This window comes from Staurois parvus, unplaced genomic scaffold (assembly GCF_062004578.1).
Source record: "Staurois parvus isolate SC_StPar_1 unplaced genomic scaffold, SC_StPar_1.0 ptg000014l, whole genome shotgun sequence".
NCBI classification, from domain to species: domain Eukaryota; kingdom Metazoa; phylum Chordata; class Amphibia; order Anura; family Ranidae; genus Staurois; species Staurois parvus.
In genome coordinates, this window is record NW_028317810.1 from 1,315,363 (window position 1) to 1,340,301 (window position 24,939).

The window sequence follows — 24,939 nt, forward strand, 5'->3', positions numbered from 1 at the left end:
CTGCTCGGATATCATACTCTACTAGATTACTAATCAAATCTTCACGATTTTTGCGAGCGACGTCCAATCCTCGTGAGGCACATTCTGCCTTCAAGTCACCTTTGCTCATTTTCTCGTACTCTGCTACACCAGGCATAATTGCAAGCAAAGATAGAATAGGAAAGTAGGAAAAGGAAGGAGCTGTTGCTATATGTCTCTCTCTCTCTCTCTCTCTCTATATATATATATATATATATATATATATTAAAAAAAATATGCACCACTTGTTTCTAAGGACTGTTTGCACAAAGGTTACAATCCTTCAGTGCAGAGCCAATTTTTTAACACTGCACTGAAGCTCTTAATGCAATTATCCCACGTACGCTGCCAGCCAATATGTAACGATCGCAAGATCGCCGCCACCAACATGCGACAATCTCACGATCGCGACCACCAATACGTCACGATCGCGGCGTCAGACCCCAGACCTTCTCACCAAACTCGTGACCGAAGGACCGGCCAATCCAGACCGCAATGTGACGTGCATAACAATGTCACACCCAGCTGCACCCTACACAGCGATTTTCCAGCTAATGGATTTCAATCTGTGCCTGCAGCCTAGATGCGCTTGTTACTGTGTCGGGTTAATTACGCAACTAACCCTTCACTGCCACCACCCCTTTTTGTACAGAGAAAGGGGAAACTCTCTTTATCAAATATGCACTGTAATGGTTGAAAAGTCATCTGTCCAATACGGTCACCGCAGGCCGATTGGGCAGAGGATTAAATAAACACAGTAGCGTCTCTTTAGAGGCAGGAATTCGTAAATTGCAATTAAGCGCTTTAGAAACAGTTTAACACTTTCAGAAAGAAAGATTTATTACTAAAAGAGTCAAACAGGTGCAATAAAATATTTACAGAAAAAGATGTAACTAAGATATATATATATATATATACACATAAAGAACCATAGCACAGCAAAGAGATATCAGAGAGGAAGTTAAAGGGTTAAGTTACTTGCCAATTAAGCCTTAGCCTTAAGCAGATCCAAGTTTCAGAGCAAAGGGTCTCCCCAGGTGGTATATTGATGTTACAATTGGGAGATGTCTTCAACTTAACTTTTTAGGCCTGCTAGCCTTTGTTTTAAAGTCCCCCAGCAGGGGGGTGGCTCTGAGTAACTGACCAATACTCTGTTTAGGGATGGATCGTTGGGCGGATTTTAAATTAGAACCAACATCTTCATAATCCATGATATGAAACATAGGGGACAAACTGACCTGAGGAATGCTCATTTAATTCTGTCACCTAAGCTGCTAGGTCTTATGAGGTTACAATCTCCTCAACTCCTGGGAAAAGCTGCCTTATCTCCCTTACAAAGTGAGAAATTACACATGTCCTTGGGCAGCTAGTCTCTGTCTCTCCTGGGGGGCTTTGTAGCCCTGGGCCCCTTGCTGCTCTACCTGCCAGTGACACTTTTAACACACACACATCTGTCACTGTGCCTCTCAGGAAGGGAGGGGGAAGGAGAATGAGAAATGAGAGACACAATTTATACTTCGTACCAAGATGGAGGTGCCTACAAATTGGTTGAACTGTGTTTTTCGCAGTTTTTTGCGACAATCACGTTAGTTTCTTGAGCAGCACTCTTTTCACCATAGTCCCCAAAGCCCCGCCTAACTTTACGCAGATCTTTGTGCCTGCTGTGGCTGTGGTGAACTCATGACTGGGGAATGAAACAATAAAAAGGGTTTGAATCAAAAGCCACGTATGAGTAAGCTCCCTTCCAGCTCCACCCCTCTCTCTGCATCTTTCCCTTTAAATCGTCCTCCATTTTAGCAATCCCCAAGGCAGGGAGATAGGACTCCAGACACAACCTGTAGAGCAAAGATGCAGAGGTAAGCAGGGGAAAAAAAAAAAGAGTGCTTGAGGACTCTTCCAGCAGCCCATTCTGTATCCCTACCGCTGTGGACCAGAATGTCAGCCGTCACCACGGCTTCTGGCCTTTAGCTGTGCGGTTGCTAGGCGACTGGCAGGAGACTCCGACCGCACCCCGCAACATCAGTGTCTGTACCAGAAGCTGCAGAAGTGGCTGGCGTGGCTCTTAAGTGAGCCGCTGGAGGAGGAAGGAAGGATACAGGGATACAGTGTAAGGCTGTGGTTTGCATATGGGGCACAAGACTTAAAGTGCCATTTAAGCACCATATGCCCGCAGCCCCGGCACCCAGTATTTTAAGAGGGTTTAGGGGTTGGGAAGGTTCGGTAGGGGGGAATGCTGGTTGATTGTACCTTCAGGTTGCCTGGAGTTACCAAAAGAGAGATCAAGAAGGGAGGGGAAAGCCTCTTTTTTTTTATTAAACTGGAAAAGGTGGCCCTGAGGATCCAAAAGGGAGGGGTTGACCCATTGTGTGTGTAGACTAGAGGATGACCAGGAAAAGAGAGAGAGAGAAAATATACAGTGTAGGAAAAAAGTATTTGATCCCCTGCTGATTTTGAATGTTTGCCCACTCACAAAGAAATGATCGGTCTAAAAATCGAATGGTAGGTATACTGTAACAGAATAGCAACAAAAAATTCAAAAGAAATGCATGTCTAACAAATGATGCACTGATTTGCATGTTCAGGAAGGAAATAAGTATTTGATCCCCTTCACAAAACATGACTTAGTACTTGGTGGCAATTCCCTTGTTGGTAATCACAGAGGTCAGACGTTTCTTGTAGTGTGCCACCAGGTTTGCACACATCTCAGGAGGGATTTTGGCCCACTCCTCTTGGCAGATCCTCTCCAAGTCATTAAGGTTTGGTGGCTGACGTTTGGCAACTCGAACTTTCAGCTCCCTCCACAGATTTTCAATTGGATTAAGGTCTGGAGACTGGCTAGGCCACTGCAGGACCTTAATGTGCTTCTTCATGAGCCACTCCTTTGTTGCCTTGGCCGTGTGTTTTGGGTCATTATCATGCTGGAACACCCATCCATGACCCATTTTAAATGCCCTGGCTGAGGTAAGAAGTTTCTCACCCAAGATTTGATGGTACATTGCCCCGTCCATCGTCCCTTTGATGCGGTGCAGTTGTCCTGTCCCCTTAACAGAAAAACACCCCCAAAGCAGAATGTTTCCACCACGTTTGACAGTTGGGATGGTGTTCTTGGGGTGATAGGCCGCATTCCTCCTCCTCCGAACATGACGAGTTTAGTTGATGCCAAAAAGCTCAATTTTGGTCTCATCTGACCACAACACTTTCAACCAGTCCTCCTCTGCATCATTCAGATATTCAGTGGCAAACTTCAGACAGGCCTAGACATGTGCTTTCTTGAGCAGAGGGACCTTGTGGGAACTGCAGGATTTCAATCCTTGTCGGCGTAGTGTGTTACCAATTGTTTTCTTGGTGACTGTGGTCCCAGCTGGCTGGAGATCATTGACAAGATCCTCATGTGTACTTCTGGAGTGATTTGTCACTGTTCTCATGATAATTGACACTCCATGAGGTGAGATCTTGCATGGTGCACCAGACCTAGGGAGACTGACAGTTGTTTTGTGTTTCTTCCATTTGCTAATGATTGCACCAACTGTTGTCACCTTCTCACCAAGCTGCTTGGCGATAGTTTGGTAGCCCAGTCCAGCCTTGTATAGGTCTACAATCTTGTCCCTGACATCCTTGGACAGCTCCTTGGTCTTTGCCATGGTGGAGAGCTTGAAATCTGATTGTTTGATTGCTCCTGTGGACAGGTGTCTTTTATACAGGTAACAAAATGAGATTAGCAGCAATCCCTTTAAGAGACTGCTTCTAATCTCAGCTTGTTATCTGTATGAAAGACACCTGGTAGCCAAAAATCCTGCTGAATGATAGGGGAACAAATACTTATTTCCCTCATGAACATGCAAATCAATGCATCATTTGTTAGACATGCATTTCTTTTGAATTTTTTGTTGATATTCTGTCTCTCAGTGTTACAATAAACCTACCATTCAATTTTTAGACTGATCGTTTCTTTGTGAGTGGACATTCAAAATCATCAGGGAATCAAATACTTATTTCCATATATATATATATATATATATATATATATATATATATATATATATATATATATGTATGTTCTAGTTTACATTTAAAGCTGAACTTCATTTTTTGTTCCACTTTACATAGTTTGTTTGGGCCCAGCTGGCCCAAACTAGCTATGTCCCTCACGAACATCTGAAGCCACTGTATGTGCTGTACAAATTGTATTTAGCAGAGGCTACACACAGCACTGTATTCTGGTCCAAGCCGAGACCCGGAACACAATAGAGTCTGACGGGGCAGCACTCAGCTATTCAGAGGAAAGCAATGTATTATATCCAAGAAAACAAAGCTTCCTCTGATTGGCTGAGTCAGGTTGTGACATCATCAGCCAATCAGAGAGAACTTTGTATTTATGGATAGAATACATAGCTTTTTCTTAATGCCAGAGCGGTGCTCTGGCAGACTGTTGTGTTCCTGGTCTAAGACAAGAAAGACTTGGCTTGAACCGGAACACAGTGCTGTATGTAGCCTCCACTACATACAGTTTATACAGTGTCCTCAGAAGTTAATGAGGGACATAGTTCATTTGGACCAGCTTGGCCCAAACAAACTATGTAAAGTGGAACAAAAGAAGGAGTTCAGCTTTAAAGCTGAACTCCAGGAATAATATATTTTACATACTTACATAATTAGGCATATACAATACCTTATCTGCCTCTGTAAATCTCTGTAGCAGTCTGAGCTACTACATTTATGGCCGCGGTCTTCTGGGTGATGTGCTGAGTGACTACCTTTTTGTATAGTAACCCTGTGGTTACTATACAAAAAGGCAATCACTGAGCACCTCACCCAGAAGACCACACCCACAACTGTAGTAGCTCAGACGTTTTTGGCATTTTCTCAATTAATGAAAAGCATTCTCTGATTGGACAAAGTGGAGAGGCGGGACGGTGATGTCACAATGGGGTAGTGGCAAGTGAGTGACCCCCTGTAGTAACTTTGCAGAAAGGCACAGCATCTAGAAGATTGCAGCCATCACTGTAGTAGCTCAGGGTATTGCAGTGATTTAACATTTCCACATAGGCTGATCAGGTTTTACAAATGCATACTTATGTTGTTCCAAGCTGGCTGAATGTAAGCATGCAATATATCATCCCTGGAGATCCCTTTAAAAATAGGGCAATTCCTTTTTCATTGTACAAGTTCCAGTTTAGGAAGTCAAACTGAGAGCTTAATATGTACCTTTACCCAGACTAAGAGCATAAAGTTGAATTCCAACTATGGTCATTTTCCTAAAATATTTACACTACAACTATTGCTACTATCTTCCAGGCCCCAGGCCAAGCAGCTGCACAACTGCTTACTGAACACAGGATGTAGTCTACTCTGCATGGGTGCCATTCAGAGAACACATTTCCATTTAAAATGCTAAGTGTTCCTTGACTGGATGTGGTGGCGAGGTGGGACGTTGCAATCTCCACCTTATCCAATCAGAAAATGCTTTGCACCACATATAGAAAATATATGGAGTGTACAATTGTACACTCTCAATATGGTATTCTAAAAATGTAAACGCTGCTTTGCACAACCCCCTTGCTGCCAGACAAAATGAATACCAGCCCTCTTGCTACAATGGATTGTTTTAGTGTGCAGGCAGCGTGACTAGGCCCTAAGGCCCTTTTCACACGAGGTGGGCTGTTTAGATTAGCAGGGGATTTGTCCACTGATTCCCTGCTGATCAGATCAGAACAGGCAGATAACAGGTCTGTGTCTGCTCAGAGCCCACTCTGCTGGTGGCCGGATGTAAACGAACTCTCTTTTATGTTTACACTCAACTGCCCTCCAATCCACCTAGATGGAGGCGGACAGATCCCCTTCTGTTTCTTTCCTTAGCGGGCTGGATGGAATTGGACGCAGCTTAATGTAAAAGGACACAAGTCCGTTTGCACCTGCAAGTCCATAGGGATGAATGGAGGGTCAGATCAGGTCCACCTTAAAAACTAACAGGCTGGCCTGATCAAACCCTTCATGTGAAAGGGGCCAGTGTTAAATCTCTGCAGTATATACAGAAGCCACGGACTGAAGAGCCTCTTGTTCCTCCCACCAAAACTACATCACTACAGGACACAGTAGTAATGAAGGGGAGTCATAGGCAACTACTGAGTGCAGAGGGGACCTGTGAAATGACACTAATGATGTCAGATTCTGAACCATATTTTATTTTACTTTATTAGTTACTGAAAGTTATAGCAGTACAGTATTCACACTAGTAGTTGTCACAAGAAACACTGAAAACAGATGTATGCATATAAATCATCTAATATTAGTTTCAGCAGCAGGAATATTTTACAACTTGTCTGACCCAATGTCAGCTTAGCTTTGGAACTCTGTGGTTTTCTTGCTGTGGGAAACTTCAAATGCAGTAGAAACTGTGCTGATTGGTCCAATCTTGTCATGCCAGTAGACATGCCATATAAAATAAAAATCACAGTGTCACTTTGATGAAGCACAGCAGCTTGCTCTTATTCCTTGATAGCATATGTTTCCTATTCACAGGGACAGGATCTCATGTAGAACAGCAGCTACTTACCTGTACTCTGACAAACAACATGACCCATCTGAGAATGAACGTCAATGCTGTGACTGTAGTGTGATCCCTGCCTTGCACCCCAAATTGGGTCAAGCTGTCATTCTGTCAGCCGCACAACAGGCTATTGGCGCAGAAAAGAACTGTCAGATTTTCATTATCGCTTTATTATCGCTTCTAGAGGAGTTATGGCCTCCCTGATATTTTCCGTCATGTGACACTATTACCTAATAAAAACATATTTCCTGTTAAGCATTATTTTCTAATATTATTACACCAATTTGAATCGCAATATGTGTTTACAGATATACTGACCACTGTGAGAACTAGCTTCAAGCAATAGCACATTAAGGATATTCCACTTACGGAATTCATTTTTAAGGGATTTTCTTGCCCATTTTTATTAAAAGAAAATTCAACACTGTTCCAGAAATCCAAGTTCTGCTCACATTCAGTTTTCAGCATTTATCTTCCACCCAAAGAAATACACATTCAGCCTCCAGATCTATACATGTAGCACACCTGCTCTGGCCTTACCCTTTAGGCCCTTTGTCTGCTTCCTACACAACTGTCTGCTCTGGCTCCCACTTATCTCTCCTGGGTGGAGCCCTCTTGCCTCCTGTTCAAAGACCTCCTGTCTGCCAGGGTGGAGCCCAGAACAGAATAAATATATATATATATATATATATATATAAATAAATAAAAGCTCTGCACAATCTGTGTGCCAATTATTCATGAAGCACGGACCCAGGACTCAAGATTTCATCACTCCAAAGTCTCTAAGAAATCTCTGGGCCCCGGGTTCTAGACTGGGTATTAACAACTGGTGAGGAATCTGAAAAACAGTTTCCACTGGATTCAGTAAACCCCTGGAGCCCATCAACCTGTATGTATGAGCACCCTGGGTCATAACCACTTTACCCCATGGCATGGCACAGCACTGTCACACCCTATTGATCTAAATGGGTGCTATCTAGATATAGTCGATTGACTCTCCACTCACATTTTTATTGAAGTTTTGGATTTTCTTTTAACAGTCACCAGGACAAACCAAGAGGGTGAATATCCTTAATGGGAACAATCAACAAAATACATCTGAGATGTGTTCTAATCCTAAATATTAAAAATAAAGGGATTTGCCATCAGTTTTGGTTTAAGTGCCCAAATTATTTCCAACGACAGGGAGTTTGGTGGCAAGTTATTAAACCTGCATTGGGCATTATGAGGGGTTCCCCCTGTTTTGTCATGCTGGGTATTAGTATATTATTAGAAATGCAAAAGGCGGAGTTGAGAGAAGCCAACAGAGGGCAGTGACACAGCCAGGAATAACTGGAGTCCCCAAAAGGAAATTAAAGCGAACAGTAGATTCAGTCCATTGCATGAGACCTTCATTTTTTCATGGGAAAAAAAAACAAAAAAAACACTTGTGGTTAATATTAAAAAGTGTAACAAAACATTGTACTTTAGAACCATTTTTGTTATTCAAGCCACTGTCATCCAAAAAATCTGTCTAAGGGAAAAAAAAAGGCTGGCAAACACATCACTTAAAAATGTTTATTTAACAGAAAAGCACTATCTGGCATACAGCTAAATCCAGTATACATTGTATACAATCTCACATTATTTCTTCTTTTAATTCCTATTCAAACATGATTACATATAGGCCTGTATACTTTATACAATAATTGCAGAGGTGTGACAGGCCAACAACTAGCATTTGAGTTTAATAGACTATATACAAATTTATATATTTCTGTATATGATAATGCAATGTACACATGAAATATCACAAAGATGTAAAGAACTCGGGTCTAATGAAAATACTGGATACTGTTTGGAATATGGAGCTGATGAAATGACTACATTTTATTTCAATGGAAGAGTAATGCTAATTTAAGACGTCACACATGAAAAAAAATAGTGTGTCTCATCTGACCTACTTATCTTCACAGCAAAATACACAAGGTACCTTTTGTAAGAGAGAAACTTTTTTTCCTGGTTCAGATTGGCTTGGCTATGAACTATAAACTTTTTTGCTTTCTTTTTCTGTATATGCTCTCCTTTGCAAACTTTGACAGCTGTCAGGACCTGCCTACTGAACCTGTGCTCAGCATAGTTTACAGAGTTTACTGCAGATCAGCAAACCCCAAATCAGCAGGCAAAGAATTCCAGTAGGTGCATTTTGGTCCTCTGTGGTGTGAAACTGCCCTGACATATGATGTACCCTATGGTAATCTCCACTGATCACAGATGCTTCAGTAGGTCTGAGGTCACCAAGCGTGATGATCTTAGACTTTCATGCCCATAGGTAGGTGCCCTTAGAATATGGTCACAGAAAACAGTGTTCTAATGACACATCTGTCACCGTGTTAGGTTTTTCCATACAAAAGAAAAATGTACATGAATACAGATACTAATGTTAAGATTTAAACATGCATAAAAAACCTGTACTGAGAAAAAGATGAGGGCCAATGCTGAACTTCTAAAAATGTTAATTGACTGAACACTTTGAGCTTCTGACCTGGAACAAGTATGCAGCAGGGTAGGTCAGAGTATAGTCCAATCTCCTAATCTACATTACTTGTTGCAAGGTATTATCTCAGAAGCTGATAAAGCCAATGGATGTCCACAATAGCCTGGCTACCAGTCATTTTAAAGAAAAGGCCAGCAAATGCATCTTATACATTTCTGATATATGGGTGTTTTTTAAACAGACAAGCCTGATACAACATACAAGTCAATTCAGTAACAGAATGCTGTTTTCTTTCTGGCTAAAAACCCTCATAGTAGTATCTCAACTGGTGATGTTTGCAGTTGAAGGCATAATGCAAATGCTGGGACAGGTTTGGGTGGCTACAGGAGTGTTTCACCTAAGGGCCCCAGAGGTGAATGGAATCTGCATGCAGGGCAGATGCTATAAAATATGGACAATAAGGAAGCTAAAAAAGCAGGGGGTGATTCCATGGCAAAAAGGTCCTGCAGAAGAGGTGTTTCCCATAATCTGGATAAATTCAGTAAAATAGAAAATAGTGCGAGGTTTATATTTCACATAATTTTCAGGTCACTGCATCCCAAACCACTGCTCCTGATCTGCCCACTGGGCTGCTTCACTATCACTGCCCTCCAAGTCTCCTTCTTCTCCACTTCCCTCCATGTCATCCACATCTTCTTCTTGTGTAGCATCTGTTGGGCTTTCCTCTTTCTCCATCTTCTGCATACCTTCCAGGGATTTTTGGTCATTTGGATCCAAACTGAAAATAAACCAAAAGCAAGCATTACATGATGTACAAAAACCCTCAGGGAACAGCAGAAAAATAACTGTCCACCTGTGCAAATGTTTTAAAGTGTATTTTAGACAGCTGTTCCCCTTACCACTTGTTTTCAGGACAATTACCCTCACTTTTTCCTCTCTTGGTGATGGTAGTCACCACTATATATAGAGGGGTGAATCTCCCCAATGGGGACAGCAATTATAATTTGCCTAAGGGTCCTATAGTCTATGTGTGTCCTGTACAGCCCTGGACAAAAACTTTGAGAATGACACAAACATTAATTTTCACAAAGTCTGCTGCTTCAGGGGTTTTAGATCCTTTTGACACATGTTACTATGGTATACTGAAGTATAATTACAAGCATTTCATAAGCCTCAAAGGCTTTTATTGACAATTACATTACAATTATGCAAAGAGTCAATATTTGCAGTGTTGACCCTTCTTTTTCAAGATCTCTGCAATTCACCCTGGCATGCTCTCAGTCAATTCTCGGCCAAATCCTGACTAATGGCAGTCAATTTTTGCATAATCAATGCTTGGAGTTTGTTAGAATTTGTGGGGGGGGGGGGGATTTTTTATGTTCACCCGCCTTTTGAGGATTGACCACAAGTTCTCAATGGGATTAAGGTCTGGGGAGTTTACTGGCCATGGACCCAAACGTTCGATGTTTTGTTCCCCAAGCCACTTAGTTATCACTTTTGCCTTATGGCAAGGTGCTCCATGATGCTGGAAAAGGCATTGTTTGTCACCAAACTGTTCTTGGATGTTGAGAGAAGTTGCTCTCAGAGGATATTTTTGTACCATTCTTTATTCATGGCTAAGTTCTTAGGCAAAATTGTGAGTGAGCCCACTCCCTTAGCTGAGAAGCAATCCCACACATGAATGGCCTCAAGATGCTTTACTGTTGGCATGACACGGGACTGATGGTAGCGCTTACCTCTTCTTCTTTGGACAAAGTTTTTTCCGGATGCCCCAAACAATCGGAAAGGGGATTCATCAGAGAAAATTACTTTACCCCAGTCACCAGCAGTCCAATATCTGTACCTTTTGCAGAATATCAATCTGTCCCTGATGTTTTTCCTGGAAAGAAGTGGCATCATTGTTGCCCTTCTTGACACCAGGCCATCTTCCAAAACTCTTTGCCTCATTGCGCATACAGATACACTCACACCTGCCTGCTGCCATTCCTGAGCAAGCTCTGCACTGGTGGTGCCCCGATCCCGCAGCGAAATCAATTTTAGGAAATGGTCCTGGTTCTTGCTGGACTTTCTTGGGCGCCCTAAAGCCTTCTTCACAACAACTAAACCTCTCTCCTTGATCTGGATCTTAATGATCCGATAAATGGTCGATTTAGGTACAATCTTAGTAGCAGCAATATTCTTGCCTGTGAATCCCTTTTTGTGCAAAGCAATGATGACTGCACATGTTTCCTTGTAGGCAAATTAATATTTGTGTCATTCTCAAACTTTTGGCCAGAGCTGTACAAGTTTTAAAGCTGAGCTCTGGGCTATGCAAAATATTATCTAAATATAAAGAGGCATGTGTAATTCTACTTGAATATTGGTGTGCTTTGGATTACTGCACAGATCTGGAAGAAATACACAGAGTAAAACTCTGCTTCTGTGCAGGAGCTTACTGTAATAAAGGCCAGTCATTGCTACTCTCTCTAATGTGCAAGGTGACTGGTCTTGTCTCCACCCCCTGTAGTTTTCTTCAAGCAGTCTGTATTGGGTGGACCCGCTAGGCATCTCTCACAGCTCTGCCCTGCTCTGTGCACAAGCACAGAGTACACATACAGTGGGGATCGAAAGTTTGGGCACCCCAGCTAAAAATTTGTATTAATGTGCATAAAGAAGCCAAGGAAAGATGGAAAAATCTCCAAAAGGCATCAAATTACAGATTAGACATTCTTATAATATGTCAACAAAAGTTAGATTTTATTTCCATCATTTACACTTTCAAAATAACAGAAAACAAAAAAATGGCGTCTACAAAAGTTTGGGCACCCTGCAGAGTTAATATCTTGTACTGCCCCCTTTGGCAAGTATCACAGCTTGTAAACGCTTTTTGTAGCCAGCCAAGAGTCTTTCAATTCTTGTTTGAGGTATCTTTGCCCATTCTTCCTTACAAAAGTCCTCCAGTTCTTTGAGATTTCTGGGCTGTCTGTCACTCACTGCTCTTTTAAGGTCTATCCATAGATTTTCAATTATGTTGAGGTCAGGAGATTGTGAAGGCCATGGCAAAACCTTCAGTTTACGCCTCTTGATGTAATCCCCCGTGGATTTCGAGGTGTGTTTAGGATCATTATCCATTTGTAGAAGCCATCCTCTCTTTAACTTCAGCTTTTTCACAGATGGCATCAAGTTACCATCCAAAATTTGCTGAAATTTTATTGAATCCATTTTTCCTTCTACTCGTGAGATGTTCCCTGTGCCACTGGCTGCAACACAACCCCAAAGCATGATTGATCCAACCCCATGCTTAACAGTTGGACAGGGGTTCTTTTCATTAAATTCTGTGCCCCTTCTTCTCCAAACGTACCTTTGCTCATTCCGGCCAAAAAGTTCAATTTTAACCTTATCGGTCCACAGAACTTGTTTCCAAAATGCATCAGGCTTGTCTATATGTTCATTTGCAAAGTTCAAACGATGATTTTTGTGGTGAGGACGTAGAAGAGGTTTTCTTCTGATGACTCTTAAATGAAGACCATATTTGTACAAGTATCTCTTTATAGTGGAATAGTGTACCACAACTCCAGTGTCTGCCAGATCTTTCTGGAGGGATCGTGCAGTCAAACGTGGGTTTTGAATTGTTTTTCTCACAATCCTGCAAGCTGTTCTGTCTGATATTTTTCTTGGTTTTCCAGATCTTGCTTTAACTTCCACTGTTCCTGATGACTGCCATTTCTTAATTACATTCCGAACAGAGGATATTGACATCTGAAAACGCTTTGCTATCTTCTTATAGCCTTCTCCAGCTTTGTGAGCGTCAACTATTTTCAGTTTCACTTTTCTAGACAACTGCTTAGAAGAACCCATGGTGCGGATTGTTGGGGCAAGGTCAGATGAGTCTGGGCATTTAAAATCTTTGAGACTGACATCACCTGGTCTTCCCAGACGATGATTGAGAACAATCCATGACACTGGCAGGTCTCAGCTTGGCAAAGGGGGCAGTGCATGCTATAAATTCTGCAGGGTGCCCAAACTTTTGCAGACGCCATTTTTTTGTTTTCTGTTATTTTGAAAGTGTAAATGATGGAAATAAAATCTAACTTTTGTTGACATATTATAAGAATGTCTAATCTGTAATTTGATGCCTTTTGGAGATTTTTACATCTTTCCTTGGCTTCTTTATGCACATTAATACAAATTTTTAGCTGGGGTGCACAAACTTTCGATCCCCACTGTATGTGTACACATGTAAAACACAGCGATGATGTCACTGCTACATTTACAAGTCAATATCTGGGCTTACAAGAACATTTGGTGCACACAAGTAGAATTTATATCCTTTGGGGCTATTGATGGATATATTGAAATGAAAGTTTGTGTCCGGAGTTCAGCTTCTAAGTCCAATTGAGGTTTCACATTGTTTCCTCTTTACAGTTCAGTATTGCCATATTTATGAATTTTAAAGCCAAGAACTGTTGTCCCTTGCTTCCCTTACTTGCCAGTCATTGCATTTCTAATGCCAGGTTACTTGAGGCACTGGTAGCTCAATAACAACCACGTACATTCCCCTGCACCACCAGACACCAGTAGATTGCATTCATCCCAGAAAGAAACATGCCAGTGATGATCAATGATTGGCACATGGTAAGGTGTGGGAAATCCATTGTGAGGAACTCCAAATCCAATTTTTATTTGAAAATGACAAAAATATTTTTTTTTATTCTCACTGGAAATGTGCCTCCTTCTCTCCTAATTACAGGAGCCTGTTTCAAGGCAGACTGCCATACAAATGCTAGTTCTATGTAAAAACACATTTGCTGCCTTTTTTTTTTAAAATGCACACTTGAAATGAAATGGGTTTTTATCTGCATGGAATTCAGCTTTAAAGAGCTCTCCACTCATCACTACTATCTTCTAATTTTAGCAGAAACATGTGGGCATCTAGCTGAAATGCCATCCTATAGGTAAAGTCTATGCAGATGTACATAATGCTGCACAGAGACGCAGGATGGCTGCCTGACAGGAGATGTGTCAATTGCTTGCTGCAGAACGCTCTGTAATGCACATGCTCCATGCTTTGCTGCAGAATGCTGCAATTCAGCATCAGATGGAAAGGAAAGAGTCAAACAAATAGGAATCCAATTCTCCGCACTGCCAACATAATTCCTGTTATACAGACAGCACCGTCAACTCCATCAGGTATTGTACATCTTTATAGGAAGCCTCGCTGCTTTTTAATTTCAGATCACAGACATATCTCTTTGTTGTCTGATATGCAAAAACACAGAATAAAGCAATATTTCCAAGCAAAGATATGCACTTGTATTTTCATTTGCACTACTCATCTCAGACATGATATTTAATCAGATATGAGATACTGGTCAGATAGTCAATGCAATACCTGAGGCTAGTTTGTTGATTTATTAACCACTTGTCTACAGGGCACTTATACCCCCTTCCTGCCCAGGCCAATTTTCAGCTTTCAGTGCTGTCACACTTTGAATGACAGTTGCGCGGTCATGCAACCCTGCACCCATATGAAATTTTTAGCATTTTTTTGAGACAGATAGAGCTTTCTTTTGGTGGTATTTAATCATCTCTGGGTTTTTTATTTTTTGCTAAACAAACCAAGAACAACTGAAAATTTATATAAAAAGTTTATTTCTTGGTTTTTGTTATAAAATTTTGGAAAGTGATTTATCTCTTTCACTGATGTGAGCTAATGAGGCTGCAGTGATGGGCACTGATAGGCTGCACTGATGGGCACTGATAGGCATCACTGAAAGGCAGCACTCATATGGCACTGATAGGCGGCACTGACTGGCACTGATAGGCGGCACTGACAGGCAGCACTGACGGGCGCTGATGCGCACTAATAGGTGGCACTGACTGGCAGCACTGATAGGTGGCACTGACTGGCACTGATAGGTGACACTGAAAGGCAGCTCAGATGGGCACTGACATGTGGCATTGATGTGCACTGGTAGGCACTGATATGTAGCACTGATAGGCACTGGCAGGTGGCATTGATAGGTAGCACTGCTGGGGCTACACTGATCATCAGGGCACACTGATCATCAGTGCCCTGATGATCAGTGTAGATGTCCCCTCTTTCCGTTGATCGGTGATCCGCTGTGTCCGAGGGACACAGCGCACCACCGATCGCCTCGCTACACATCCTCCCAGAATGAGAGAACTGCCTTGAACCCGTCATTTCCTTATATGGCAGGTGAGAGGCGGTTAAACAAGTTAACATTTTCTTGTATATCACTCCTGTCGATGTACTTTATTCACATCATTTGTCCTTACCTAAAAAAAAAAAAAAAAAAAAACTAATACCCTGACCATCTGTGGCTTCAATACTTTCTGTCACTGGCCCTGAAGAGGCATGCAGGAAGTGACATGGGAATAGATATCCTGAGCCTCATAGTCTACTACAAATTCTGGGGTAGTAAATTAAAGAATATTGGAATATTGTTCCAAAAAGTGGACATGACAGCCAGATCTATAGCATTTTCAGAAGATCATCAATGTCAACCCATGCACTTCTCTATAGGTTTTCTTAAGGTTCTGTTCACACCTGGGTGTACCAGAAATGTGGGCTTAAAAGAACATTTCAGCAAACGTGCAACACGCTTGTGGTGCCAATATTTCTTAATGGCACCACAAACACTAGTAGCAGTTGTGCGTTTTGTCACACGACGCAAAACAGCCTTGGCTCAGTGCCAAAATTTGGTACATGAGCTTCATTAGTGCTTTTTAAGATGATTAGTGCTGTTCTCGAAGTCTCCCTGCTCCGCAATCCCTGGGAGTCCCTACTGCATGAACCAATCTCATCTTTATCAAGAACCCAGAGAAAGTTGGCAGGGTTTGTGTTCCTGGCTGCGCAGCAAACTCTCACCAGAGCATTTCCTTAATATCGCTGAAGTGAAGCAGAAACTCATGGACATTATGATGTATGAAAAGCTTACCTCCATTCTAGAAGACACGCATGCCTAGTATCTTAAGGTCTGGAGTCCTTAGATTGATCATAACACCCGGGTGACAATGGACCGTAACCTGCTCTCTCTGCAACTCCTCCTAGTTGTGGGTTATGTGGCCTCTCCGGTCACCCTTTTTTTTTTTCTCACTTTCTCTCGTCCCAGGCAAGTCTTTTCACCTCTTCCTGTCTGACTTTACATCAGACCTCCATGTTGAGGTGGGTATACCTACCTCTCTCTATCCCAGCCCACCCCTCTTGCTTTGATGGTGACAAGATCATGTAGACCTCATTTCTTTTTGCCACTCTACAAGCTGTTTTTGTAGCTAGTGAGGAACATCTTCCTTTTTTCAGATGATCCAGTGCAAGTGACAAACCAATGAGTTTCTCTTCTGCCAATTCCGCAGTTTTCTATGAGTCATCCTAACTGATGTCTTTTCGGGAGATATTGTGAATATCATTTCACATGCCTTATTTCTGTAATTGTTTCCTTGGACTGTATTACAAAAAGCTGTAAACAGACAGCTGTATCACTTTAAAAAAACTAATAAATTCTTTGTGAAACAAATGAATGAGTGCTGCTCCAAAAACACATAAAAAAACAAAAAAAAAAAAAACAGTGCCAAAAACACAACACCATAGCATTGCTCAAGTGTGAATGGTGCCATGAAATAAACATATAGGGTCCCCCCCCCCTTTGTAATGTACAGCGCTGAGCGAACTATTGGCGCTTTATAAATACTGTATAATAATAATATAATAATAATATAGGGAACCACCGCAGATCTCACTGGGAAAGGCTACTTTTATGACCACCATGCTGACTGCTTGGCTTCATTTCTTCTAGTGACTGAACAGAAACAAGTATGAAGACATGCACTTTGGACAAACTCCCCCCCTCCCCCTTAACTTTCCTGAGAAAAGGACTCAGAAGGCATTAAAGTGGCCATAATGTACAAGTATGCACAGCATATCAGCACATTATGGCAGACTTGCCTGCCAAGCGATCCCCTCCAGCACTGTATCAGCACTCTGGGCTGTCCGGGTCCACCACCATCTCCTGTTCCGGGTTTGGACTCTCTGCTTGTTTGACTGGGAAGCTATGACCACACTCCTCCACATGCGTACAGAAGTCACTTTATCATGGCACCATAATTGTGTGCTGAACTGTACATGTGCAGCTCAGTGTACTTACACACTGACAGGCAGGGAGAGACAGTTGTGACAGAAAACACCCATAGGGTCTCTTCTGTCAGAAAAATCCTACCTCTCAGCTTTTTTTACTATTTTTAAAGTTTAATTCACTTTAACCACCTGCCGACCGCAGATAGCCGAATGACGGCTACACTGCGGCCGGCCAGTTCTGGGAGGGCGTCATATGACGTCCTCCCAGAACGCGCTCTCCTGCGTGCCCCCGGGGGCGCACACCCAGCGATCTCCGTGATCGCTGTGTCCTACGGACACAGCTGATCAGGTGACGTGGTAAAAGGCCAATCACAGCAGCCTTTTACCTCATGGTCAGCCGTGTCCAATGAAACGTCCGGGAAATGCAATTGCCGGTTCTCGGCTGCACTTTCCTCACGCTGTCACAGTGTGAGGAAAGTACTGCCGAGAACTGGCAGTTGTCAGAGCAGGGATCGGCACCAATCATCAGGGCACTGATGATCAGTGCCCTGATGATCGGTGCCCAGCAGTGCCACCCACCAGTTCCGCCCACCTGTGCCCAGCAGTGCGCCCACCTGTGCCCAGCAGTGGACCCACCTGTGCCCAGCAGTGGACCCACCTGTGCCACCCAGCAGTGCCACACACATGTGCCCACCAGTGCCACCCAGCAGTGCTGCCAGTCAGTGCCCAGCAGTTGTGCCAGTCAATGCCTAGCAGTGCCGCCAGTCAGTGCCCAGCAGTGATGCCAGTCAGTGCCACCTATCAGTGCCGCCTATCCGTGCCACCTCATTAGTGCTGCCTAACAGTTCCCATCAGTGCTGTCTCATCAACGCACATCAGTGAAGGAGAAAAATTACCTGTTTGAAAAATGTTATAATAGAAACAAAGAAACTTTTTTTTTTTCACATTTTTTTGCAATTTTTGTGTATATAGCGCAAAAAGTAAAGTGCCCAGTAGCGATTAAATACCACCAAAAGAAAGCTCTATTTGTGAGAAAAAAAATGATAAAAATTTCGTATGTGTACAATGTTGCATGACCGCGCAATTGTCATTCAAAGTGTGACAGCGCTGAAAGCTGAAAATTGGCCTGGTAAAGAAGGGGGTATAAGTGCCCGGTAGGCAAGTGGTTAAAGCCAGGGGGTCAGCATGACAGCCAGTCAATTAGTATGCCCTGCATTTCTCTAATGAAAGGTTAACAGAAATGTTTTGGACTGTAAATAATTGCCAGGTCACGGTGCAGATTAGTTTCATACAGTCTTTGATCTATTTAGGAATTGAAGAATGTCTTTGAATGAAAGTTGCATATCTTTTCACAGCAGCTAAGAACAAAGGAAATGGATATGGAATGATTCAAATGCTCTGAGGAACAGATGCCAGAACTTCTAGTTTACCTAAACCCAAAAAGAACAAAAAGTAAAGTAATGTAGCGACCACATCAAAGGACTGGTAAGTTACTAAATGTTTCCTTTATCAGGCTGTTTTACCTTTATTTTTATCTGGTGATCCTGCCAGTAACACAATACATGTCCTAGGGTGACAACACCTATGTAATGTACTGGATCTATGAAGGAGCAGCATTGTCACCCTTGGATTGGAAGTGGTTTAGGGCTGCAGAACACCCCCTTGTCCTGTTCTCCATAACTATATTTTGCAGACTTAAAAGGCAACAAACAAAAGAAGTTCATTGTTAAAGATTACATACTCTTTAAAGCAAGATGTTGTCAGAGACAGGATTCTGTGCACGCTACTGGCTGAATATTTTATGGATTATTTTCATTTCCAAACACTGCTTTGGAAAAATTAAAACCAGACCATAACCTGCTTTTACCATGCTTATAGCAGATTTTGTTTTACCTGAAGTTCTTTAAATACACAAGTCTCCCAAGAAACTTGGCGACCGATACAAAAACAATTATTGATCAATACCTCAGAGCGATGCTGTACTGATCCATGGCCTCCTGAAATTCGTTCACAGCCACAAGAAAGTCACCCAACATCCGATGCAAGACACAGTCACTTTGATTTGCAAGGGTGCTTCTCAGCAGGGCTATGCCTTCTTCATACTTCTGTTCTCGACCTGCAGGTAAAGAGTCACTGATCTGTATCATGGCAGATCAAACAGTCATTCACACAGCTGCCCTACCTATACAATAACCTCGTTCATGGTAGGTTATGAATATAAATGCAGAAGATCCAAAAGAAGGAATTTACAACAAAATGTTCCCATAAGCCGATTTACATCACAGGGTACACCAAGGCATATGTATTTTGTCCAAAATAATATTTCACTCCACATCAATATACTGGATACAATCCAAAATTGGGGTAGATTTACTAAAACGGGTGCACTAAGAATCTGGAGCAGCCATGTACGGTAGCCAATCAACTTCTCACTACAGTTTGTTCAATTAACCACTTCCCATCTGGCCTATATATATATATATATATATATATATATATATAAACAGCCAGACGGTTGCAGTGCAGGGTCGGGTGGCCGTTTATAAACGGCCTCCTCGCACCCTGCTTGTGCGCACTCCCTGGGAGCGCGCAGCACCGCGATCCAGTACCCGCTGTGTCCTCCGGACACAGTGGAATACCGATTCCTTGGCCGGACCTCTGTGTGAGGTCCCGATCATGTGATCACTGATTGACCAATCAGTGATCACATGCAGAGTAGTAAGCAAGATGTCCCTTCGGACAGCATTGCTTACTACGTGTGAAATCTGTGAATGATCACAGAGGTTACATGGTACAAGGCTATTCACAACAGCCTTGTACCATGTGACAAGCTGTGACCAATCACAGCTCACACAGTAGTTCTCAATGGCTGCAAGAATGCAGCCAGAGAGGAGGAGAAATGATTGCTTTTACAGCCTTTATGGGTGTAAAAGCAATCAGGGTAAAAAAAAAAAAAATCTTCATCACCCCCCACAAGTAGTACAGTGTCACCATGGTGACACTGTACTGCTAGGGTGAAAGTATGTAAAAAAAAAAATAATATAAAAAAATAAAGAAAATGTAAATAAAAATGTTTAAAAATAATAATTTTTGGTTATAAACTTTTTTTTACTAAAAAGATAACGGAATAAATTTTGGCCAAGATTTATGATGAAATACTATTTATTTGCAAAATTTTATAAGAAAAACACTTTTTTCAAAATTTTGGGACTTTTTCATTTACATAGCAAAAAAAATAAAAATCCCAGTGGTGAATAAATACCACCAAAATAAAGCTTTATCTGTCTCAAACAAATGCTAAAAAATTCATATGGGTAGTGTTGGATGACCGCGCAATTGTCATTCAAAGTGTGATAGCACTGAAAGCTGAAAATTGGCCTGGACAGGAAGGGGGCAAAAAGTGTCCAGACTGGAAGTGGTTAAGCTTTGGTAATAAAACCTGGAAGCGGATTCGTTTTTAAGCAGAGCTGCACCAGATTTTGCACTTTCTAGTTCTAGTAAATAACCCCCACTGTGTCCAGTGCAATCAAACATTCTGCTCATGACTGAGGTTGAAGGAGGAACAATTACTTACTAAGCAGCTCTGCTTTTTTCACCACAGCCTTGATATAATCCGGCCTTTGTAAGAGAGCTTTGTCCAGGAGGGTTTTGGCCTTTTCCTGAGTTACCGGATCTTCCAAACATACTGTTGCCAGCAGGGTCAGTGTCTGGGCATTTGCTCCCAAGGTTTTGTACACATTGTTGGCCATGACCATAGCTTCCCGCACACTGTTGGATGCCAGATAACATTCAATGAGGCCTGTGAAATAAAAGAAATTAAAAAAAAGCATGCATTTACAAAGAGAAAATTCATGCAGATGGGTTTGGGCAAACGTGCCAGGTACTGGTATTAGAGTCCATGCTTCGGAGAACTTGCACAAATTACACAGTGCTACTCACTGAGGCAGAAAAGAAGTGTGCAGCCATTACCAAGCAATCACTGTGCACTCTGTGCATACAGAACAGTTAAGGCACCGAAGGTCCCCAAGCACAGCTATACACAGAGACAGAACTGCCAACCAATACTGATGTTATACAGGTTTTGTGGATAATTGCATTCACTCACTTTAATCAGCCAGAGAATCTATGTAACTACTGGCGCATATGAAATAAAGGGACGAATTGGCAAGCTTTCAATGAAGATCAGCAATTGTTTCAGTCTAATGGCTTCCACTGAAAACAAACTACCTGAGCCAGTGACATCCGCAAATAAAGAACTAAACCGTCGTCATCAGATTACGATAGCAAATATTAATGTTCAGTAAACATAACTAAAGGGCACAGAACCAAATACATTTCTGACAAAGGTGATGAGGAATATCGTACTATACTATACAAGAGGTTTCCTGTTCGGAATGAGCTTGAAAGACTGCCTCTAGCTGGCAATTTGTAGAATCTGAGCTGAGAAGGGTGGGGAACACATAACTGAATACACAGGATTTTTTTCTATATTTCCAGATGAAAAGCTTTAAAGAGACTGTCATTCATGGCAAAGTGACAGTCTCCTTAAAATTCACCCCAAACCACTTATACTTTCCTTCATCATCCTCCCTGCTGCTACACTCCACTGCCGATGCCATCAAATATGGATATGAGAACTGCATACACATTCTTTCTTCATACAGTGCTTGGGACTGATAAAAGAATGACGGGGTATTTCATTTGTTGCCCACTGATATTCCCAAGAAATCAGTTAAATTAATCCTTTATCTTCTGTTGGCAGCACAAATTACTATAGCTAGATATTGGAGACAGTCATCAATTCCGCTAGACTCGGTCAAACAGAAACTTACTTGGATTATGATAAACTTACGAGTATCGTTCATAATAATACTTCTAAATTTGAGGTTACATGAGAACCATGGATTAGGTATATTTCTATTATGTAATGGACTTATGGCTGGCCTTCTTCTCTTCTTTCTTTTCTTTCCTTCCTTTTTTCTTTCTTCTCTTTTATTTTTTTTTCGTTGTATTCTTTACTCTCTTCTTTGACTCCTCTGTTCAATTTTTTTTAAGTCTCCTTATTTTGTCAGATGACTATCTGAAACTGCCCATGTTTACTGACCGATGGAATATGTGCTACCCTACTGGGGCTGTGTCTTCTTGTTTACAACATCATTGGTTGATGTATTCTTATGTGCCTATATACTCTATGAATCTGTTTGTTTGCCACAACTCACCATGTAGGTGGGCTATGTTTCTTATTTTTCTGTATATACTTTCTATAGTTTTTCAATAAAAATATTGAAATATAAAAAGAATGACAGGGCATTTAGCTCCATTTTCAAATATAGGATTCCTGGGCCAGTGAGTCTGTCTTCCCTATGAAAATCTGCAATTTGCCTGAATCGAAAAACAAATTCAGCAAGTCACAGGGAAGGGAAAATGTAGATCTTCTCCAGAACAGAAGAATATAGGATTTTGCATTAAAGTTAAATAAACACACTGTAAAACATGTAGTAGGATTTAGAGCAGTTGTGTTAATACAAACAGTTTAAAAAGGAGAAGTACAGTACAGGAGTGCAGTTCGTTCTGCACTCTTGGGACCTGTTTTCAGCTGACAGCTGGCTAAAGCCTGCTGTCGGCTGATGTCACTCAGCCAGTCCAGGCTTGGGAAAGATTCTGTATTTACAGCCAGGATCCACCCAGATGCCTGGACCAGCAGCTGGCTCAGTGATCCGCTAAGAGCCTGAGCCAGCCGCTCCCCACCCCCTCCACAGCCCAGTGTTCCAGTGAGCGCTGGGGGTGAGGTTCAGAGCAGACAGCGGTGACTGACCGTCACTGCTCTCTGCTCAGAGCAGCAGGGAGAACTAATCAGCAGTGTTTGATCGCTCAGTTCTCACACTTAGAACCAGCTGGGGACAGATGCAGCATTGGATTGAGGTAGGGATGATTTTTTTCCCCCCATACTTCTCTTTTAAAAGGGTTAGTTCACCTTTTTCAGGAAAAAAAAAAAAAGAAAACAAGTGAACTGACACCCTACACATTGCTGGTCCTTGTACTTTCCTTTCTGGGTGATGAGCTATATATGCACATGCAGCCGGTGTAGCAGGCTGGGTATCTAAAATCCCCACTCTTCTTCCCCTTCTTTCTGTAGGGCTTGTGGGACATCAGAGTGATTCTAATTGGTCAGCACCAGCACGTGGCTCCTTTGACCAATTGAAAATGCTCTGATACATCCTGGAGGCCCTATAGAAAGAAGGGAAAGAAGAGCAAAGTCTTTAAATACCTAGACTGCTACACTGAATACGTGGGCACTGACCGCAAAACGCTGACAGAGCTAAGTGCAGCAGGGGCTAGGTGTTAGTTCACCTTTTAATTTTTTTATGGAAAGGTCGACTTAGAATTGCAATGTAATAGTTACAGAAAATGATCATTGTTTCACTGCACTTTACCATTACGGTGCACCCAGAGCCTGTAAGACATCTTTAAAATGTGTTTCTGTACTCTGTGTCCTCAATTTTTCCTACATACGCCCACACACTGCCTTGACAAGACAATTCTGCAGTTTCTGATAAAGATATTTGAGCTAGAACAGGTGGAAAATCTGATCATTGGTGGCACCAGACCTCTCAGCAGGAAATGTAAAGAGAGCGGGTGGAGTGTGCTCTAATCTCTGACTGTAAACCTCTGATCTTTTAAGGGGAAGGCTAACTTTAAAGCTATAGTCCACCTTCTGCAAAAATGTACCCACATGAATTGGAAAAAAAAAAAAAAAAAAAATTGCACTGGAGCCCACAGATCATTGCAACCATGATCAAGTCATTGTGGGTGCAATGCACAATCCCCTGCAGACCTCTTCCCCAGCCCCAAGGTCCATACCTAACTTTATGGGGCTGGAGGAAGTAAAAATTGGACTAGACGTGTGGCAACTTCCCTACACTAATGCTCCACTGAATTCTAGCTGTCACTGCTGCAAAAGAAGCAGACTTGGTTTATCTTTCAAATTAAATTTTAGAGGCAGGATTCCCATTTCTGGAACATCTGAACAGTATAAAAAGAGCTGTAGACTTTCTAATTTCTCTGGATGATTCTATGCACTACAAGATACATCTAAAGAAGCACCTCTTCCTTCTTATTGCCTGTGTGCCAGCAGAGAAAGATCAAGATTGATGGACTTTCCAAATGTTAAAGTTTGATAGCCCTGGTAATTCTCCTCTTACATTTAAGCAAGGTGTTTACCATGTTTTCTGATAAACCTTTTGCTAATAGTGAGTGTCTTTCAGGAGTCATGCTGCCAGGTTTTACAGTTTCTATGAATGAAACAGGATCTATGATAGGAGGATATACGGGAAAAAAAGCCCGGTTACAATATGCCCGACAACAACTTGACATGCCACACCAGGCTTTTTTGTTACAATAGCGCATTAAAGGCTTCTTTCTGACACATAGACCACGCAGCTCATTTATGTTCAAGTAATGTCATAATGTGCTCCTAAAAAACAACCACACTGTCTTTTTCCAAAGCAACCTATATTTTTCCTGAGGTCACCTGTGGCTTTTTCTTTGTATCCTGAACAATTCTTCTGGCAGTTGTGGTTGCAATCTTTCTTGGTCTACCTGACCTTGGCTTGCTATCAAGAGATCCCTAAATTTTCCACTTCTTCATAAGTGACTGAGCAGTACTGACTGGCATCTTGAAGGCTTTGGATAGCTTTTTATATCCTATTTCATCTTTATAAAGTTCCATTACCTTGTTACGCAGGTCTTTTGACAATTCTTTTTTGCTCCCCATGACTCAGCTATCTAGCCTGCTCAGTGCAGCCATGTGAGAGCTAACAAAAT

General features: G+C 42.0%; 1 protein-coding gene across 1 annotated transcript in view; it reads right to left on the reverse strand.

Moving 5' to 3' along the window:
- Positions 1-8,108: 8,108 nt before the first annotated feature.
- ANAPC7 (anaphase promoting complex subunit 7) overlaps positions 8,109-24,939 on the reverse strand; it is a 76,524-nt gene continuing 59,693 nt past the window's right edge. The window contains exons 9-11 of the mRNA XM_089676614.1: positions 20,690-20,914; positions 19,081-19,231; positions 8,109-9,819 (exon numbers count right to left, since the gene is read on the reverse strand). Of these exons, the coding sequence (XP_089532740.1) occupies positions 9,630-9,819; positions 19,081-19,231; positions 20,690-20,914 (566 nt within the window). The 3' untranslated portion in view covers positions 8,109-9,629. The remainder of the gene's footprint in view (positions 9,820-19,080; positions 19,232-20,689; positions 20,915-24,939) is intronic.